Genomic DNA, 19,508 nt, shown 5'->3' with positions numbered 1-19,508 from the left:
TAAAAAAGAAAAAAGCAACACACACATGGTTTGTTTGATTTATAATGTATTGAACGTATTGAAACAAAGTTTAGTTGTCATCAGCATAACAATACACAGAGGAACAAATCTTTAGAGTATTTGACTTGTTTTGCAGATAAAGAGCACATTGCCAAAAGAACTGAGTCCATAGATGAGCTCCTTTTGACCACCATCTATGGAATTCAGTTCTCAGGGCCATGTGCTCAGAAAAGCAATATACATTTTCATATTCAACTGGAAACTGGATGCTGATGCTGCTTATATGGCCCATGAGATTAAGGCTGCTCCACCAAGACACAACTTTATAGAACCATTAGCAGAAGCACATTAGCTGAAATCAGATATTACAAGAGCTCAGGCAAATACAGTTTTAAAGCATAGGGGGTTCATCAGCACTAAGCAAAGCCCTGTGAACCTGTTTCTAAGCGTTTATTTTCTCAATGTTATCTCATTCTCATATTTGTTTAATGTTTGATCATTACTGAATTCCTGAGACAGGCACATTGCACTTCATGTCCTCAGTTCTGGCCACACCTGAAGAGTTTCAGGAAATTTACTTTCCATTAAATCGGACCAAAACAAGTTGAATAACCTTAATGACTGTCAAATCAAAAGCCCACCTAGAAATACAAACATGATGTATTATACGTCACAGCAGATTGTATAGAATACACCACATGTACACCACACCATTTATTTCTTATATATATTTATAAAATAAAAATGCCATTCATAAAATCCACCCCCCCCCCAAAAAAAAAGAAGACCTTAGCATTAAATAATAATTTGTATTACTAAAGATTTACAAATAAAACATTCAAATGAATAAAGTTAATTTAGTTAAGGTTCAAATAGTTTAAGACTAAAAAATGACTCATAAAATATTTACTCTACTTTCTAGTAATTCCAGTAGTTTTTAGCTCTATATTTGATTACGTTTCCTGCTTCCAAATAACAATTTAGTGGTCCTGATAGTCACCCTTGAGAGAAGGGGGGAATGGTCCCAACTGTACATACCACTCTTAATATATCTTCTTCCTGGGAAAAGTTCTTGCTTCAGTATCCAACTTCTTATAGTCGATGTTTTTTCCACAGTCAACACACATCTATCCTGTCCACTGAAGATGTGAGGACATATATAAACTGTAAATTCTTCAGCTTAAATACCTGTGCACGTCCCTGTTTCTGCCTCACTCATGGACACACTCAGTCATGCTCTATGAGTACGGTAAGTCTGGCAGTCACTTCCCAGTAAGAAGGAAGCAGTAGGAGGGAGTCTCCCGCCCCCTCGTAATGAATCAATACACAGCGCTTCTGAGGAAAAATATCTCACTGGTTTAACCCTCAGTTCCCATAAAACAAAAAAAGGAAAAAGGGAGAGGGAAAGAAAAAAACACATCTCAGTAGGAACCAGGAATTCCCCTACTGCAAAAAACGTGGTTCCATGTGAGGATAGGTGACACAGCACAGGCAGAAAGAAACTGTCTGAAAGTTAGTTGTTGTTTTTTTGTATTTCTAAAATGGAAATCCTACCATGTCAAACACTCCTTTTTTAGAGTCATGTTTACTGTTAGTCGTTCGGTTAAAATAAACGAACGATCAGTCAAGTTTCCTGATATGGAAGTTTCTGCTGATTAATACATGTAAGTTGCATCATACTGAGGTGTGGTGTTGAAAGCGTGAATACAGTTCTTCCACCTTCCCACTCTACTTCCATGTTAACACTTACTGTAAGGTGAAGTCATGGAATACTTGCAAACTCAAAATTGTGATTTTGAAGTGGCTCGAATTGCAGTTGTAATATGACTGGCGTATACGCCTGTGCTCTCGAAATGAACCCAATATTGCAATATGGAATATGAATAACTTTTCGGTTGTACGGCATCCCACTCATGCTATATAAGGTCAAATTTATGTTCCTAAAATAAAAACAACAACGTTATACTGTACAACAATAGGCAGGGACCAGAAAGATGTTTTGAGAATGGTAATCTCTGCTGTTGATCAATAAATAAATAAATAAATCAAATAAACTGCTTCGTATTCCAAACAGAGGCTCTCCTACTCCGGTTTTTTACAATCATTATACAAAATAAGTTACAGCGTTTTATTATTTTAGATACTGCTGATATCACTAATAAATTTAGGAGTATAAGACATAATCTGTCCCATTTTTCATTGTCTGAACAAAACAAGTCAAAAAAGGTCAAATACTGATGTAAGTCATTTACTGTCATTTTAAACGTCACTATTATGACAAGAAATAAAAAGTCAGCAACATACATATTTCTCAATATCCGTTTGGCTATCCTGAAAGACTTTGTGATTCCAATAAGGGAAGAGAATTTCATCATACATCTTTCTACATAATTTGATTTATGCTCCGTGAAGCTGATACATTTACCGAGTTCTTACAATGTCCACAGTATTAAAAGAAGCTGGGGGTCAAGCTATCCATGTGCAGTGACTTAAAAGTCTAGGGCAACAATAAGGGAATCTACTTTCACAGAAAATCCTTTTGCTGGTGGGATAAGTTGCAACTGACATTTTGAACAGGACTTCAGAAACAGACACGGCTTTCATGCTGCTGTTTGAACATGGGGGAAATTGGCTGCAAAGGTCACCGAGCCCATTTCCTTTTCCAAATGCTCACTGAGATAGACCTTTACAGTTCTCATTCTTCTTCTCCTTTTTTTTTTGTTTTGTTTACTGGCACTTTAACCAGCAGTCACTATATTCAAATGCTCTATATGATCGTAAGGGTGTGGGTTAACACAGAGTGTGGAAAGGATTTTCCTTCCTTTTTTGCGATGCTGATCTCTCTCTATTGTCCCGCTAGTGTTCTCAAACCAAAAAAGTGAATTTCTTTTGAGAAGGATGACTATGGTGTGAACAAAACCTCTTTCTTTTTTTAAACCAACCATGGTGACTCATGCTTTTACCTTAAACGAGACAATAATTTTCTTTGAATTTAGATTATAGATCAGATTTTAGACTAGGAAATTAAATACTAATACACCTACTGTCTACTACACTATACTACACCGACTACAATGCATAGTGTTATACTTGTTCCATATGTAATACATAATAAATATTATGTGTATGTTGGTAAATCTGGTCATATGAAGTTATTAAATTTTTATTTGAACTTTAAAAAAAAAGTATAGTCATCGAATAAACTGACATGATTTAAGGCCAACAATGTTACTTCTTAACTAAATATATCTCTACAAATAAAAGAATAACCGGTTGCAACGTTTCTGTTCTTGCTTTCCATATTCTCTTACGTTTCCAGTACTGAAACATTTGACTCATATCAATTCCCATTCTTACAGGTTATAGATTCACCAGCAGTGTGAAACTAATCTCTACAGAGCAGAAAGAAATATTAATTGTCACTAAATAAACTTTCCCAAGCTCCCAGTCTACTACACAAAACATCTCTTAACACGAGTTAACTAAAATATCTATAACACTAAAAATAAGTAATGAAATATTGCTAAAGTAGAAGACTGGTACATTAAATGTACCATGAAAATGCATTTTGACCGAGTTGTTAAAATGACGATATTTGGATGTAAAGAGATAATAGATACTTCTCAATATAATTTGTAGTCACAAGTTTTCTGTCACGCCAATAAGTGTAGACACCGGAAGCACATTTTATCATACCTTCCATGTGCATTGCATTGGTTTCGCTCTTGTGTTTCTCCTTCGCTTGTTTTGCGACTCATTTAGAAAATTAAATGAGTTGATCAAATGACAAGTTGACCATTCCAATGACTCAGCTATGTTACGTCTGTTATTAAGTAAAAAATGACTGACTGCATGGTTTTTAAGTTTAAAAATGCAAAAAGGGTGAAAGGTAAAGCAGGACAACATTGTCTTTTATGTCTAATCGTAAAAGAATCTTGTACCAGGTTCCAGAGTATACATTTTATACCTTTTACCCAGAGGATAGCCTGCAAAAGGAACAACTTGTAATCATTTTTCTTGTGGGAAAACCTTATTTGAGTATACACTGACCAGGCATAACATTATGACATTATAAAATTAAAAAAGTAAATAACACTGATGATCTCTTCATAATGGGACCTCAAGTGAAGTCAAGTAGCTTTTATTGTCATTTCTACCATATATAGCTGACACAGTACACAGTGAAATGAGACAATGTTCCTCTAGAACCTTAGTGCTACATTAAACCACATAGAGCTACAACACACAACATACAACTACATAACAGAACACAGAGCTTTCACATTACTTGCACATGTTAATGGGTTGGATACATAAGGCAGCAAGTGAATATTTTGCCCTCAAAGTTGACGTGTTAATAGCAGGAAAAATGGGCAAGCGTAAGTATTAGAGCGAGTTTGACGAGGGCCAAATTGTGATGACTAGACGACTGGGTCAGAGCTTCTCCAAAACTGCAGCTCTTTCGGGATTTTGCCGGTCTGCAGCAGTCAGTATCTATCGGTCCTTTTTTGACAGCAAAAGGGGGACCAACACAATATTATATTAAAGTTATGTCTGGTCAGTGTATACACTTATTTGAAATGCACACAGGTTGGATCTTGTACTTCAATTCAATTCATTTTTATTTGTATAACGCTTTTAACAATGAACATTGTCTCAAAGCAGCTTTACACAGATAATGTGGTGATAAAAAATGAATATGTTCTTTATAAGTGTAAGTTTGTCCCTGATGAGCCAATGGCAACTGTGGAACGGAAAAACTCCCCGAGATGGCATAAGGAAGAAACCTTAAGAGGAACCAGGCTCAACAGGGAACCCATCCCCATCTGGGTTGCACCGAATGGCCATTTATTGCAGATATAAGATGTTGCGGGGTACAGTGATGGTGATCAGAAGCAAACTGTAGTCCTGAGTCAATGTAGCAGACGGTTGACATTGACCACAGTCCAAATCCATCCTCCCGTTCTTACTCCGTAATTACATGAAAGCACACAAGGCTTTGATTAGAAACCGTCCACAGCTGCACAGAGTGGCCTCTAAACCAAGAGAACACTATCCAGAGGCAGGCCTGGACGAGGTGGGAAGATCCACGGAGGGAAGAGGGGCAGGAACAGTAATCACTGGAACCTCAGGTAGACAAGGTGAAGAGGGGAGACAGGAAGAGAAAGATATGGTTTATTATCTGTCCTTATTGTTGTATGAAAGTTAAGGTCACTGTGCAGTTGGGACTCCGGCAAGACTCACTATAGCAGCATAGCTAAAAGGGAGTAACAGAAGGTAACACAGACATGAGGGATATTTGGTGTCCCTACTCCCAGGTTTGAGCTAATAATGTTGTAATTAAAATTTAGCTGTTATATTTTGTTTTCAATATCCGAGTAGTAAATATTTTTTTAATCAGAATACTTATAAGTCAGAATACTTATATTTCCCTAACCACCAAAAGGTGGCAACAAGGCTACAGAAGCAGGCTGCGTTTCAAACCAAACTTAACACAAAGAGCCCTAACTCGCTACTCTCTACTCCCACATGCTTAGTTTTCCTCTCAAGACCACGTTTTATAGTTTAATGATAATTTTGTAGCTCGGTTTCTGAATTGTTCACCTCCAGCAAGGTTTAGAAATTAAAACGCTCCGGATGGACTTCCAGGTAACTACAAGGAGTGAGCGAGTGTTTTTTCGCGTGTGAATCGGACGTGCCCCATTTCCTGTTTCACAGGAAGAAGAAAGACGCGTTGACATGTTGTCAGAGCTGCAATGGGTGTCCGGCGACGTGATCTTATTTTCTAATATATAATAAAAGCAGTGTTTTTTTTTTTTTAAGTCGCAATCTGGCTCACAGATATGTGAAGATGAGTGAAGCATGTGGAGTCGCTTGAAAGAGAAATGAACCATGAGGATGTGTTAGCAGGTCAATGGCAGCTTCTGATCTCTGCTCTCAGGGATTGAGTTGTTTTTGTTTGGTTCGTTTTTCTTGAAACCAGAGTAGAAGAAATATGAGGTGACGCTCATTAAATTAGCTTGATAATAATAATAATAATAATAATAATAATAATAATAATAATATTAATAATAATACTTAAAATAAAAAAGATGCCGCGTTTAGAGGACGTGGCTAATGTGTTGCTCAGGGTGCCCAGTCTGTTAGTCCTGGACTTGCTCTACAAATGCGACATCGAGAGCTTCACCCATCATCTCAGGGCGAGCAGCGAGGACATGCTCTTCAAATACAAATACGTCCTCTGGAACATGTACTATTTGGGTACAGTAGTTTACACGCTTTTTGGACTTACCCGAATTGAGCCGAGCCTTCAGGTACAGCCTTCATGTTCTCCATGTCCACAGGTCACTTTGCGAGCACAGTGGTGCTTGTATTGCCCCTCGGACACATTGTTCAACTTTACCTTCATGTCCTTACTGCTCTTCTGCTCTACATGGGACACCAGATGTCAAGGTGAGCACTCCTCTTAACCATCAGCGAGCAATGTTCACTCCCTTCCCACCTTCTGTGGCAGCTGCATTCACTCATTTGGCAGAACAATGACCAGTGTGCACTCATGTAATACAAAAATAAATAAATAAATAAATAAATATATATATATATATATATATATATATATATATATATATATATATACACACAAACAAGGTGATATCAAAAAGTTTTAAGACTAATGGTTCCAACTGGTGCTATTCTGTCCATGCGCGCTCCCACGTCTGTGAGAATGAAGAGCAAACCTGAAACACTGAGACGTTTAACACGATGCAGTTAATCTTTTGAGATGTCTTGAGTGGCAGTCACGCTTCAAGAGCAGAAGAACCTCCTCACTGGAAGACAATGAGAGATCTGGAAGACCATCAATGAGCTCAACTCTTGAAAATGGCAAAACCATGCTATTTGTGCATGATGATACTCAGAGAACAAACCACATGATCTCACTTCAGCACCCACCGTACTCACCAGATTTGGTTGCCCTTTTCCCAAAGATGAAGATCCAGCTCAAACGTCACCGTTTTAACACCAATGCAAAGATCCACGTGATTCGCAGAAGGTGTTTGACACGATTCGAAAAGAAGACTTCCAGGACTTGTTTCAGAAGTGGCAAGAACTGTAGGAGCGCTGTATTGCAGTGCAAAGGGACTATTTTGAAGGTGATAGTGTGTCAAAAGTACTTTCTTGTAAACAGAACTAGTCTTAAACCTTTTTGATCCCACCTTGTATACCTCTACACATCTTTTACCGTGTCAGCTTCCACACACTTCTAGTCAAGTGAAATTTCATCTGACGTTCACCTGTACCCTGATCTGACCTGTAACTTAACTGATTATAAACAGACAAGAGCATACAAGTCAATAGGCTTTTCTTTAGAAACTTATGTGTAAAGATGTTCGATAAAAAAAAGAAGAAAAAAAAAGCGCAAAGTCTATGTATGCGTATGTGTGCACCTTGTCAGCACTCTCAACGTTTTTATCTAAACAAGGTGCTTCATGGAATGATTGTTTCCAAGTGGTTTTCGAGGGGAATTCAGCGATTCAAACATAACTTTATTTACATTTTCTTTGTATAAACAGGGAATATGTTGTAGCGGAAAGTCAATACGGGTATGACGGCGCGCTCTTTCTGCATCCACCAGCCTTGAACCGATTTGTGAGGGCACTTACAAGTAGGTGCAAACACTAACACAGAACCATGAACACGCATTAACATCCAATACACAAACACACACATAAGGTGTCTTGCTCTCTTTATCTTGCTACAAGACACCACCTTCAGTGTACAATCTTGGTCCTCCAGAATGGTTCGGTAGTCCTTGGTAATGCCACGCCCATCTAGCACAGAAGGACCTAATGGGCCTAGGCAATAGCATGACATTGCAGCCCAAACCATCAGCCCTGTGCTTTACTCTATACTGGGAGGTAAGGTTCTTTGGGGCTTCTCCTCTACCCTTTGGTGTAACTCTCCCTGATGTGGGAAAGACAGTAAAGATGGACCCATCAGAGAACAATACTTGCTTCACATTGTCCACAACCCAAGCTTTACACTGCTAGTGACCAAAGGTTGGGTTATAGCATTCTGACTATTAATATTGACCCTGTGGAGCGGTTATATTAAATATAATTTATTTAATAAATTATTTATTTATTTATTTATTTATTTATTTATTTATTTATTTATTTATTTATTTATTTATTTATTTTTAATCTCTGCAGTGATTTAGGCGGCTGTGGTTTAGTACCAAGAAATCTCTCTCAGACAGCTTTCTCAGTTGCTGCTGTTGGATGTCAAGTCAAGTCAAGTTTATTTGTATAGCGCTTTTCACAACAGACATTGTCTCAAAGCAGCTTTACAGAAAACAACAGTGAAGGTGAATGGTGTGCGTTTGTCCCTGATGAGCAAGCAATGTGATCTGATTGTGGTGGTGTTCTTGCCGTCCTGGTCATAGATGTGCCAGTGAGACACCCCCCTCTTTTAAACTCTGATATGTTTCCCATCTAAATCAATAAATAATCAATCACACACCTATGTATTACCTTTTAAAAGTATTTTTTTCAAAACTGACATGTATTTCAGTAGTAGTGGACATTGCTACCTGCTTAACCTTCTATTCTTCATACCTTTAGAAAAAATCTGTTCAGTTGAATGACAGCTTCATCGTGAATGTACATGCACAACCAGAGCCATTAATTAATCAAGTTTCCAGATAGTTGCCTTCCAGATATTGTTTTTTTCCATAAATTCAGAATGAACAAGTAGAACGTAATCAACCGGGCCGTTTATAATCGCAAGAAAAGGTCACGATTGTTGTTTTTCTGTTTGTTTTTTTTCTTTAAGGTCTCACTGGGTCTTCTGTCAAAAGGACTAATTAAGACAGATTATAAAAAAAAAACATTCAATTGTTCTAACCTTTTCCAGTAATTTCCGCTCCTAGCTCGATTGCACTGATTTCACACCAGATCCTGTGTGGCGTTTTATAGACTTAATTAATGATTGCAGTTACATGTTCATGCAAAAAAAAAAGTACAGTATCATTTTGTGAGCCACAGAATAACACAATATGTCATTCATAACAGATCAACTAGACCCTTGGATTTACCAGACAAAAATTTAAATTTTTTAATTAAAAGTCATGTAATTTTGTAAATGCATACATTTGGGATTATAAGTACTAATTATTATTTTTTTGTATCTGCTCATATATTAACAGGTCAAATTATTGTTGCCACTCTTTGTGCATTCCTTATGCGCACCCGCCGTGTATGGCTGTTCTCTGCACACATGCTGCCACTGCTTGGACGAGTGTTTTTGATCTCTCAAGACTATGCCCTGACACTCACTACCGTTTCCATGGGAATAACTGCGGCAGAGGTTGCCATCTTCCTCCTCATGAATCTGTTTGTACCATATAGATTGGCCAGGGCCATGTACCAGCAAATAGCCCAAATCGAGGTAACCCTACTTGTTCTAGTGTAAAGAGAAAAAAACCCACACATTTGCACACATTGTACTCTCAAATTCCCAGCTCTGTATTTCTCCAGTGTCTGTTGTGTGTAGGTGACTGATTTGTACCGGCTGTTGGCAGTGGGCATGTCTCTCTGGCATAGCTTTGCAGTGCCTGTGCTGTTCAGTGTATTCTGGTTTGTACTGTTTGGAGTTCAGCTTGTCTCCAATGTTAAAAGCTCAACTTCTATCCAAGAGGGGCTGCTGCTCTACCTCCTCACCAGGTAAACACTCACCCAAGGTCATTGTACGCGATGAGTAAACACACTCACAAATGTCACTTGTTGATGTTTAAGGCTTGGCAAACACAAATCAGTAGTAACAGGCCCAAAAGCGACCCATAATTTTATATTTATTTATGATTGCAAGGTGTAGACATTTGATGCTACTAAACAGGACTATTCTGATTGTCTTTTGATGCTCAATAACCCAATTCAGAAAACATTTGTATGACAAATTGCTTGTTTGCTAAATTTGTACTGCTGTTCTTCGTTCTGTGTGTCTCAGTGTATCTGAGTGCTGTGCTAGTCCTTACTCTCTGCTGGGGTTGACATTTGTGGTTTCTTATTTGGCACTGGGCCTTTTGAATCTTTGCAAATTCTGCTTGGGAGGATACACAGCACTGCATAACCACAATGTGATGCACAGGTATGTGTGTTAATACAGGTTTATACTTGTGTAAATGTAGTAAAAATCGACAGAAAAAAATAAAATAAAATTGACTACAAAATAACATGTTTGTGTGTGTGTTGCAGGGGTGTGACAGAAGGTGTGACTATGTTGTTGTTGGCTCTGCAGACTGGCTTGTTGGACTTGCCAGCCCTGCAGCGCTGCTTCCTCCTGTTTATCATACTCTTTATCGTCCTCACTTCCACACTGCAGAGCATGAGTGAGATTACTGAGCCCATTGTACTAGGACTCGGGGCCAGTAGAAATAGGTAGAAATGTACTATTTGAATTGCTGTCTGTTTTTGTGTCACGTCATTGCCCCTAATCACCGTCTGGGGGAATGGCGCTAGGCAAAGCATTACGTACAACGATGTAGCCGTTTATAAATTCTTAGTGGTAGTTGTTGTATATCATTCTTAAAATGGCTGTGAGATGTCATGTGGAACAAAGAATTCTGACCAAAACCTGTTTGTCGATAGGTGTGTGTGGAAGCATGTGCGGGGGCTGAGCATGTGCTTATTCCTGCTCGTTTTTCCCGGCTTCATGGCTTTTAAGATATCCCAATTCTTTCATATGGACTTCTGGCTTCTAATCCTTGTTTCCAGCTGTATGCTGACATCACTGCAGGTATGACTGGATAATTCACAGCCACACTTGTCATGAACAGCCAAAAATACTTTTTTTGAATGCTCAAACTACAGAGACCTTGATAAACCCCTTAATAAAGTGATAATTTGGTATGTTTTCCAGGTGACAGGGACCCTATTAATTTACTGCCTGTTCATGGTGGAGGTGTGGCGTGGTGCTGCCCTGCCCAGCCTGGACGAAGTGGTGTATTATGTGAATGCCGTGTGTCGGGCTCTGGAGTTTGCTGTGGCAGTGTGTGTGGTTGCATACGGGGCATGGGAGTCACTGTGGGGTGAGTGGAGCTGGATAGGGGCATCCGTTATCATCATCCACTCCTACTGCAACGTGTGGCTACGTGCCCAGGCTGGGTGGAAGAGCTTCTTGCTTCGGCAGGAAGCTGCACGCAAGATCAACTCGCTCCCACGGGCGAGTGCTGAACAGCTGCAGGAACACGGGGATGTCTGCGCAATCTGTTTTCAGGTTAGCATCTGGATTGTATCGAATAATGCTTGTGTATTGCTAATATACTATAAAAACAATTTAGCAATTCTAAAGCTTTAATGATAAAAAAACCCCCAAAAAACTATGATAATCATATTAGAATATTAAAAACCGTAGGCAGATATCAAGGTGCATGTTTGACAGTCTAGCACAGGGGTCACCAACATGGTGCCCGCAGACACCAGGTCGCCCGCAAGGACCACATGAGTCGCCCATGGGCCTTTTCTAAAAATAGCTCACCATAGCGCCACTTACCAGTGAGCTGCATCTATTTTTTTAGTTGCTATTCTTTTTTTAAATCGGTCATGGATAGACCAAGAGTCGGAAACCGGAGTATGGTTAAACACCTTGTCTTTATTTAGTCTGAACATATACAAGGCAGAGGCTTGAGGAAAAGTACGAACTGAAGAGCGGGTTTAATCCGTAATGCAGGTAGGATCCATAATGCGGGTAGAATCCGTAATGCAGGTAGTCCAGGTATGAGTGTTAATGTGAACCGTTAAAAGCAAACCTATCTTGAGTGCTTCCTCCGAAGCGGAGCCAAAAGCATGGAAGTACGGGAAATACTAGTGGTAGGAAGTCCGGTAGCTCTCTAATGGCAACGATCAGATCCGACCGTGAGTGAGGTGGAATCGGGACCTTATAATGGTGAAAGGTAATGGGGAACAGGTGTAGGTGATTAAAGCAGGGAGCGTCTGAGTGAGAGTTAGAGCATTGGAGGGAGGCTGGTGGTTTCTTGACAAAATCACCCTTGCATTGGTGTGAATTTGAAAATGACAATATTAAAATATAGATGACTAGACATAGATGAATATCATTAATTATTAATAATAACATATAATTAAAGGTAAATTGAGCAAATTTGTTATTTCAGAAGTGTGTATCAATCTGGTAGCCCTTCACTTTAATTGGTACCCAAGAAGTAGCTCTCAGTTTCAAAAAGGTTGGTGGCCCCTGATCTAGCATATATACCGATTTGTCTTTTATAGTTATACAATTTTCTACTTCTTCCTGTCTTGTTTTTAGTCTCCAGTATTACCTGGGTAATAAAATCCTGCATGTTTTAAACAAATAGCTGGCACTATACTGAATGTTGGGTTGTCATTAGTACAGTCAAAAAAGTGCTGATTGGATGTCACAGATTCTTAAAACACCACAGAATGGTAATAATCCACTTTAGTTATTGTGGTTGCGGTCGAGCCTCTGGTGACGAACCCTACTTTATTTTAGTTTATTATAAAAATAGGTTCAGTTATTTTTAATGGAAAATTAATGGATGCTCCTGAGATTCTTTACAATATACAGTAGATTCTATACATTTATATTTTATATGTTTGACCTGACCTTCATGTGGTAGTTTTGAACGAGTCTTTAATGTGACTCAGAAAAACGAGTAGTCTCAAAGAGTCATTCATTAATTTTCTACTAGACACACATGAGCAAAGCAAAATCTCTGTAAGTTGTGTACAGGAAGTACAGTTTACCTTCCAACTCTTTTAATCAGAGTTGTTAGTTCTTTTTTCATGAGATTTCCATAGACGCTATGCAGTTTTATGTTTATATACATACACACACACACACACACACACACAGTGGTGTGAAAGTGTTTGCCTCCATTGCTGATTTTTTAATTTTTTGCGTGTTTGTCACACTGTAATGTTTCAGATCATCAGACTAATTTAAATATTAGTAAAAGATAGCACAGGTGAACTCATCATGCAGTTTTTAAATGAAGGTTTTTATTATTAACGGAAAACACAATCCAAAACTACATGGACCTATGTGAAAAAGTGTTTGTCCCCCTGTTAAAACTATGGTTTATCACACCCGAGTTAAATTTCTCCAGCCACACCCAGGCCTGATTACTGCCACACCTGTTCACAATCAAGAAATCTCTTAAATAGGACCTGCCTGACAAAGTGAAGTAGACCAAAAGATGCTCAAAATCTAGACATCATGCAGAGATCCAAAGAAATTTAGAAACAAATAAGAAAGAAAGAAATTGAGATCTATTAGTCTGGAAAAGGTTATAAAGCCATTTCTAAAGCTTTGGGACTCCACAGTGAGAGCCATTATTTACAAATGGAAACAACATGGAACAGTGGAGAAGCTTCCCAGGAGTGACTGGCTGACCAAAATTACCCCATGAGCACAGCGACGACTCGTCCAAGAGGTCACAAAAGACCCCAAAACAACATCCAAAGAACTGCAGGCCTCACTTGCCTCAGTTAAGGTCAGTGTTCAAGACTCCACCATAAGAAAGAGATGGGGCAAAAATGGCCTGCATGGCAGAGTTCCAAGATAAAAAACTGCTGCTAAACAAACAAAAAAAACCCATAAAGGCTAGTCTAAGTTATGCCATAAAACATCTTGATGATCCCCAAGACTTTTTGGGAAAATATTCTGTGGACTGACGAGACAAAAGTTTAACTTTTTGGAAGGTGTGTGTCCCATTATGTCTGGTGTAAAAGTAACACTTTTCACATTTCAGATAAAAAACATCATACTCACATTAAAATATGGTGGTAGTGTGATGGTCTGGGGCTGTTTTGCTGCTTCAGGACTTGGAAGACTGTGCTGTGATAAATGGAACCATGAGTTCAGCTGTTTACCAAAAAATCCTGAAGGAGAATGTCCAGCCATCTGTTCGTGACCTCAAGCTGAGGCGAACTTGGGTTCTGCAGCAGGACAATGATCCAAAACACACCAGCAAGTTCACCTCTGAATGGCTGAAGAAAAACCAAATGAAGACTTCGGACCTCCAATGTGGCTGAATTACAACAATTCAGCATAGATGAGTGGATCGTAATTCCTCCACAGCTCTGTAGCAGACTTATAAAGTGTGTAAAACATGCAAAAATAAAAAAAGAAATCAGGAAGGGGGCAAACACTTTCACACTTAGGACCATGTGATATTTAAGTTTTTCTTTTTTAATAAATCTGCAAAAATGTCAACAATTCTGTGTTTTTCTGTCAATATGGGGTGCTATGTTTACATTAATGAGGAAAAGAAATGAACTTGAATGATTTTAGCAAATGGCTGCAATATAACAGAGTGAAAAATTTAAGGGGGTCTGAATACTTTCCGTATCCTGTGTGTGTGTGTGTGTGTGTGTGTGTGTGTGTGTGTGTGTGTATATATATATACAGTGAGGAAAATAAGTATTTGAACACCCTGCTATTTTGCAAGTTCTCCCACTTAGAAATCATGGAGGGGTCTGAAATTGTCATCGTAGGTGCATGTCCACTGTGAGAGACATAATCTAAAAAAAAAAAATCCAGAAATCACAATATATGATTTTTAAACTATTTATTTGTATGATACAGCTGCAAATAAGTATTTGAACACCTGTCTATCAGCTAGAATTCTGACCCTGAAAGACCTGTTAGTCTGCCTTTAAAATGTCCACCTCCACTACATTTATTATCCTAAATTAGATGCACCTGTTTGAGGTCGTTAGCTGCATAAAGACACCTGTCCACCCCATACAATCAGCAAGAATCCAACTACTTACATGGCCAAGACTAAAGAGCTGTCCAAAGACACTAGAGACAAAATTGTACACCTCCACGAGGCTGGAAAGGGCTACGGGGAAATTGCCAAGCAGCTTGGTGAAAAAAGGTCCACTGTTGGAGCAATCATTAGAAAATGGAAGAAGCTAAACATGACTGTCAATCTCCCTCGGACTGGGGCTCCATGCAAGATCTCACCTCCTGGGGTCTCAATGATCCTAAGGAAGGTGAGAAATCAGCCCAGAACTACACGGGAGGAGCTGGTCAATGACCTGAAAAGAGCTGGGACCACCGTTTCCAAGGTTACTGTTGGTAATACACTAAGACGTCATGGTTTGAAATCATGCATGGCACGGAAGGTTCCCCTGCTTAAACCAGCACATGTCCAGGCACGTCTTAAGTTTGCCAATGACCATTTGGATGATCCAGAGGAGTCATGGGAGAAAGTCATGTGGTCAGATGAGACCAAAATAGAACTTTTGGGTCATAATTCCACTAAAAGTGTTTGGAGGAAGAAGAATGATGAGAACAAGAACAAGAACACCATCCCTACTGTGAAGCATGGGGGTGGTAGCATCATGCTTTGGGTGTGTTTTTCTGCACATGGGACAGGGCGACTGCACTGTATTAAGGAGAGGATGACCGGGGCCATGTATTGCGAGATTTTGGGGAACAACCTCCTTCCCTCAGTTAGAGCATTGAAGATGGGTTTGAGGCTGGGTCTTCCAACATGACAATGACCCAAAGCACACAGCCAAGATAACCAAGGAGTGGCTCTTTAAGAAGCATATCAAGGTTCAGGCATGGCATAGCCAGTCTCCAGACCTAAACCCAATAGAGAATCTTTGGAGGAAGCTCAAACTCCGTGTTTCTCAGCGACAGGCCAGAAACCTGACTGATCTAGAGAAGATCTGTGTGGAGAAGTGGGCCAAAATCCCTCCTGCAGTGTGTGCAAACCTGGTGAAAAACTACAGGAAACGTTTGACCTCTGTAATTGCAAACAAAGGCTACTGTACCAAATATTATCATTGACTTTCTCAGGTGTTCAAATACTCATTTGCAGCTGTATCATACAAATAAATAGTTATAATAATATATTGTGATTTCTGGATTTTTTTTTTAGATTATGTCTCTCACAGTGGACATGCACCTACGATGACAATTTCAGACCCCTCCATGATTTCTAAGTGGGAGAACTTGCAAAATAGCAGGGTGTTCAAATACTTATTTTCCTCACTGTATATATATATATATATATATATATATATATGTGTGTATATGTGTCAATTAATGGAGCTAAAATCAAAGTTCTTGTATGTTTGGGGATCTGCTTATTGAAAACATTTCATTTTATTCCTAAACAAAGGAAAAAAATGACTTAAAAGAATTTCATTTTGATGAATAAGATTTAAAGAAAGAAAGTGATTGGATCTTCCCAATGCTACTATCCAAATAATAGATATGTTTAGTGCCTATAAGTCTGATCTTTATAAGTTTAAGTTTATCCCATAAGGTAGTTATGTCAGACTTCAATTTCATTTACACAAACCTCACCTTGTGTACATGAGCATTGTTCTCCTGGAAAATGTTTGGACTTCTAAGTTCCAGTGAAAGCGAATCTTATTGCTACAGCATACAAAGACATTCTAAACAGTTATGTGCTTCCAATTTTGGCCACACTGATCTGACCAAATTTGAAGATGCATTGTTTTCTATATATTTTGGTCATCAGTCCACACTGAGAGAACTTTTTTTGACTGATGAGAAAGGAGATTTTCGGAAATGCTCTCCTAAATGGATACGTATGATATCTGTAGCAACAACTCTGCTTCTTTGCCTGTTCTATATACAATATAAAATACATTTTTCAAACAGTTAAAGTAAGGCTGATGCAAATTATGCGGGCAGTAATGTCTTATTTTTATACATGTGCAGTATTTTCCGAAATGTTAGTATGGATGAAAAATCTCTGCAAAATATTTGTAAAAGTGTAAAGCTTTTTTTTTTCTAAAAGAAAACTATTGCCTTTGAAGGAAGTGGAGCATATTGGTGTGATTATCAGGGGTACACTTTCATTTCATGTTTTAATTATAAATTAGAACTACAGGGTATATATGGGCTGAAAGCAATTCTGTGACATGTAAAGGGCTCTTGTGTATGTTTTTTTTTTGTTTTTTTGTTTGGTTTGGTTTGGTTTTTCACACTATTCTTGGTAAACCGTAGAGACTGTTTTGTGTGATATTCCCAGGAGAGCTGCAGTTTCTGAAATACTCAAACCAGCTCATCAGGTTCCAACAACCAGGTTACAGTTTAAGTGACCGAGAGCCCCTTTTCCCAATTCTGATCTTTGATGTGAAAAATAACTGAGGTTTTTTGTTTTTTGTTTGTTTTACCTAAATCCGCATAATTATGCATTGCACTGCTACCATGTGATTGGCTGATTAGATAACTGTATGAATGTACAGGTGTTCCTAATAAATTGGATGGTAAGTATACATTTGGAGATTTTAATGAAAACCTTGAGACACTTTATATTTCTGTTACCTTTCTGAACAGAACATCTTGCACACCAGTTCAAATATCCTTTATCCTTACCGTGTCTCTGTCCTGCAGGATATGACAACTGCTGTGATTACATACTGTGGTCATTTTTTCCATGGAAGCTGTCTTAGAAAGTGGCTATATGTTCAGGAAACCTGTCCTATGTGTCATACTCCCATTAAACCCTCCGCATCTGTACCAACACCTGCTGTTGGTGATGTTCAACCAAACCCAGCACAGGCCCAACTGCACCCAAATCACCCAGAACCAGCTGCTGAACACAGTGACACTCATGAAGGGGAGCAGGGCCAGGTGGAAAATTAAGTTTGTTCACCAGATAAGAAGTCCAAGTCTGAGACACCATCTAGAAATACCAGTCTACAGGATCTAAACTGCAGTGGCAGTGGAGATACTGCTGGACCATGTTGTTCATTAGAAGGAAGTCCTTGCAATGAAAGAGACTGCAAATCTGAGCATAGGACAACCATCCCAGTGATTCCAATTCACTGAAGGATTCAGACAGAGAACCATGACTTTTTTGTATTTATGAAGCCAACACACAAAAAAAGGAAAAGTGTGAGGATCATGAGAAGACAAGGAGAGCCAGGAGGTCACTGCCTCTCTAAATATAAGGTAACTACAGTGACTAAAACCTAGTGTTGCTGGTGGAATGAAGCTTCTTCTAATACTCTTAATCAAGTGCTGGTAATTTTTCATCATAGAACTTCTTCAAGCAATACAAAATGTTTGGTATGGTTACATTTCTGTGGAAGTGTTTTGGCTCTTGTGGAGATGATGGCCCTTTAAAAAGGTCAAAAAGGAAAGTGGGACTTTGCTGTCTCTCTATTTTTTTTGAAGCAGTGTATAATAACTGGGAAAAAATGACTTTACCTGGTTGAAAGAAATGATTTAACAATATGATGTCCGATTTCGAATCAACTCCAAAATCTTCTATATGTTGAAGTCAAATATCAGGTGAAGAAGGAAAGCTCTGTACAGAGCACATAACTATCTGACAGTGCCTCATCATAGTTTTCTTTTACTCAACCGTAATTTTCATTGTCAATTTTTTTCCAAAGCAACCTGAAATCAAGTCTATTTTTCTGTTATTAAATTGTTGTTTAACTACTGCAACTTCCATTTGCATTATTTTTTTTTTTTTTTCATGTCCTGCAGCTTGATTTAAATTATATGCAATGATATTTCAAACGTGATTGTCTTAGTCCTGTGATTCAACATCAGTGAACAGGTCAAGGTGCCTTGCACAGATGCTAACATAAACATTACATATAATGTAAGCACAAGGATTAGGGGACACACACTGACACGCAAATACAAAGAGTTTTATAACTCTAATTTCCCAAAAAAATTGGGACACTGTAAAATGTAAATTAAAACAGAATGGCATGATTTGCATTTTATTAATCTTACAAACCCATATTTCACTCACAATAGAGCATGGAAAACATATCAAATGTTTAAATTAAGGAAATCTACAATTTTCAGGAAAATATAAGTTCATTTTTTATTTGATGGCTGTAACATGTCTCAAAAAGTTGGGATGGGACAACAAGTGTTATTAAAGTTCATATTAAAAAAAGTCATTATTCTGTGATGGAAATCTCTGTATAGGCTCATTAACACCTTCAGAAATCACTGTGAACAGTTTACCATGTCATCCACAAATGAAGGTTAAATCACTATAATGCAAAGAAGGAGGCATGCATGAACATGATCTAGGGTTAAAAAAAGGCTGCATCCTCTCTGCAAAACATTATGACCACCTGCCTGATATTGTGTTGGTCCCCCTTTTGCTGCCAAAACAGTGATGACCTGTTGAGCATTAACAGCATTAACTTCTTTAGCAATTTGAACTACAAGAACTCGTCTTTTTGAATGGACCACACGGACCAGCCTTCGCTCCCCACGTGCATTAATGGGCCTTGGCCGCCCGTGACCATGTCACCAGTTCCCCTCTGTTCCTGGACCACTTTTGATAGATACTGACCACTGCAGAGCGGCAGTTTTGAAGAAGCTCTGACCCAGTCCTCCAGTCATTACAATTTGACTCAAAAACTTTCTTTCGGCTTCTCCCGTTAGGGGTCGCCACAGCGGATCCTCTGCATGTTTGATTTGGCACATGTTTTTACGCTGGATGC

At 38.7% G+C, this 19,508-nt stretch overlaps 1 protein-coding gene and 1 long non-coding RNA gene across 4 annotated transcripts; one reads left to right on the top strand and one right to left on the bottom strand.

The window, feature by feature from the left end:
- Positions 1 to 5,471: 5,471 nt before the first annotated feature.
- Positions 5,472 to 18,483, top strand: LOC310725212 (RING finger protein 145). Of its 3 annotated transcripts, none has more exons than XM_083539995.1 (10): positions 5,483 to 6,261; positions 6,345 to 6,453; positions 7,572 to 7,663; positions 9,206 to 9,447; positions 9,553 to 9,722; positions 10,006 to 10,146; positions 10,254 to 10,436; positions 10,647 to 10,794; positions 10,918 to 11,274; positions 17,422 to 18,483. In XM_083539995.1, the coding sequence occupies exons 1-10, from the start codon at positions 6,093 to 6,095 to the stop codon at positions 17,671 to 17,673; spliced, it is 1,863 nt and encodes a 620-aa protein (XP_083396121.1). In that variant the 5' UTR covers positions 5,483 to 6,092; the 3' UTR covers positions 17,674 to 18,483. The 3 variants fall into 3 exon arrangements, with proteins under 3 accessions (XP_083396122.1, XP_083396121.1, XP_083396123.1); XM_083539997.1 differs by lacking the exon at positions 7,572 to 7,663 and having other exon boundaries at positions 5,485 to 6,000; positions 6,093 to 6,261; XM_083539996.1 differs by lacking the exon at positions 7,572 to 7,663 and having other exon boundaries at positions 5,472 to 6,453.
- Positions 12,936 to 13,596, bottom strand: LOC310725331. The gene is made up of 2 exons (XR_014533328.1): positions 13,386 to 13,596; positions 12,936 to 13,312 (listed from the first exon to the last, which is right to left on the bottom strand). It is a non-coding gene; the product is annotated as an uncharacterized lncRNA (long non-coding RNA).
- Positions 18,484 to 19,508: the final 1,025 nt, after the last annotated feature.

Source organism: Silurus aristotelis (genome assembly GCF_946808225.1).
Source record: "Silurus aristotelis genome assembly, chromosome: 4".
Lineage (NCBI taxonomy): Eukaryota > Metazoa > Chordata > Actinopteri > Siluriformes > Siluridae > Silurus > Silurus aristotelis.
Note: the sequence above shows the minus strand (reverse complement) of the source record. Positions and strands in the feature narration are given on the sequence as shown.

Excerpts from the sequence above, each read along its gene's own strand:
- LOC310725212 (XM_083539995.1), top strand. The coding sequence starts at position 6,093 with ATGCCGCGTTTAGAGGACGTGGCTAATGTGTTGCTCAGGGTGCCCAGT. Across the intron at positions 10,147-10,253 it reads AACCACAATGTGATGCACAG|GGGTGTGACAGAAGGTGTGA; the intron begins GTATGTGTGTTA and ends TGTGTGTTGCAG. Across the intron at positions 11,275-17,421 it reads TCTGCGCAATCTGTTTTCAG|GATATGACAACTGCTGTGAT; the intron begins GTTAGCATCTGG and ends TCTGTCCTGCAG.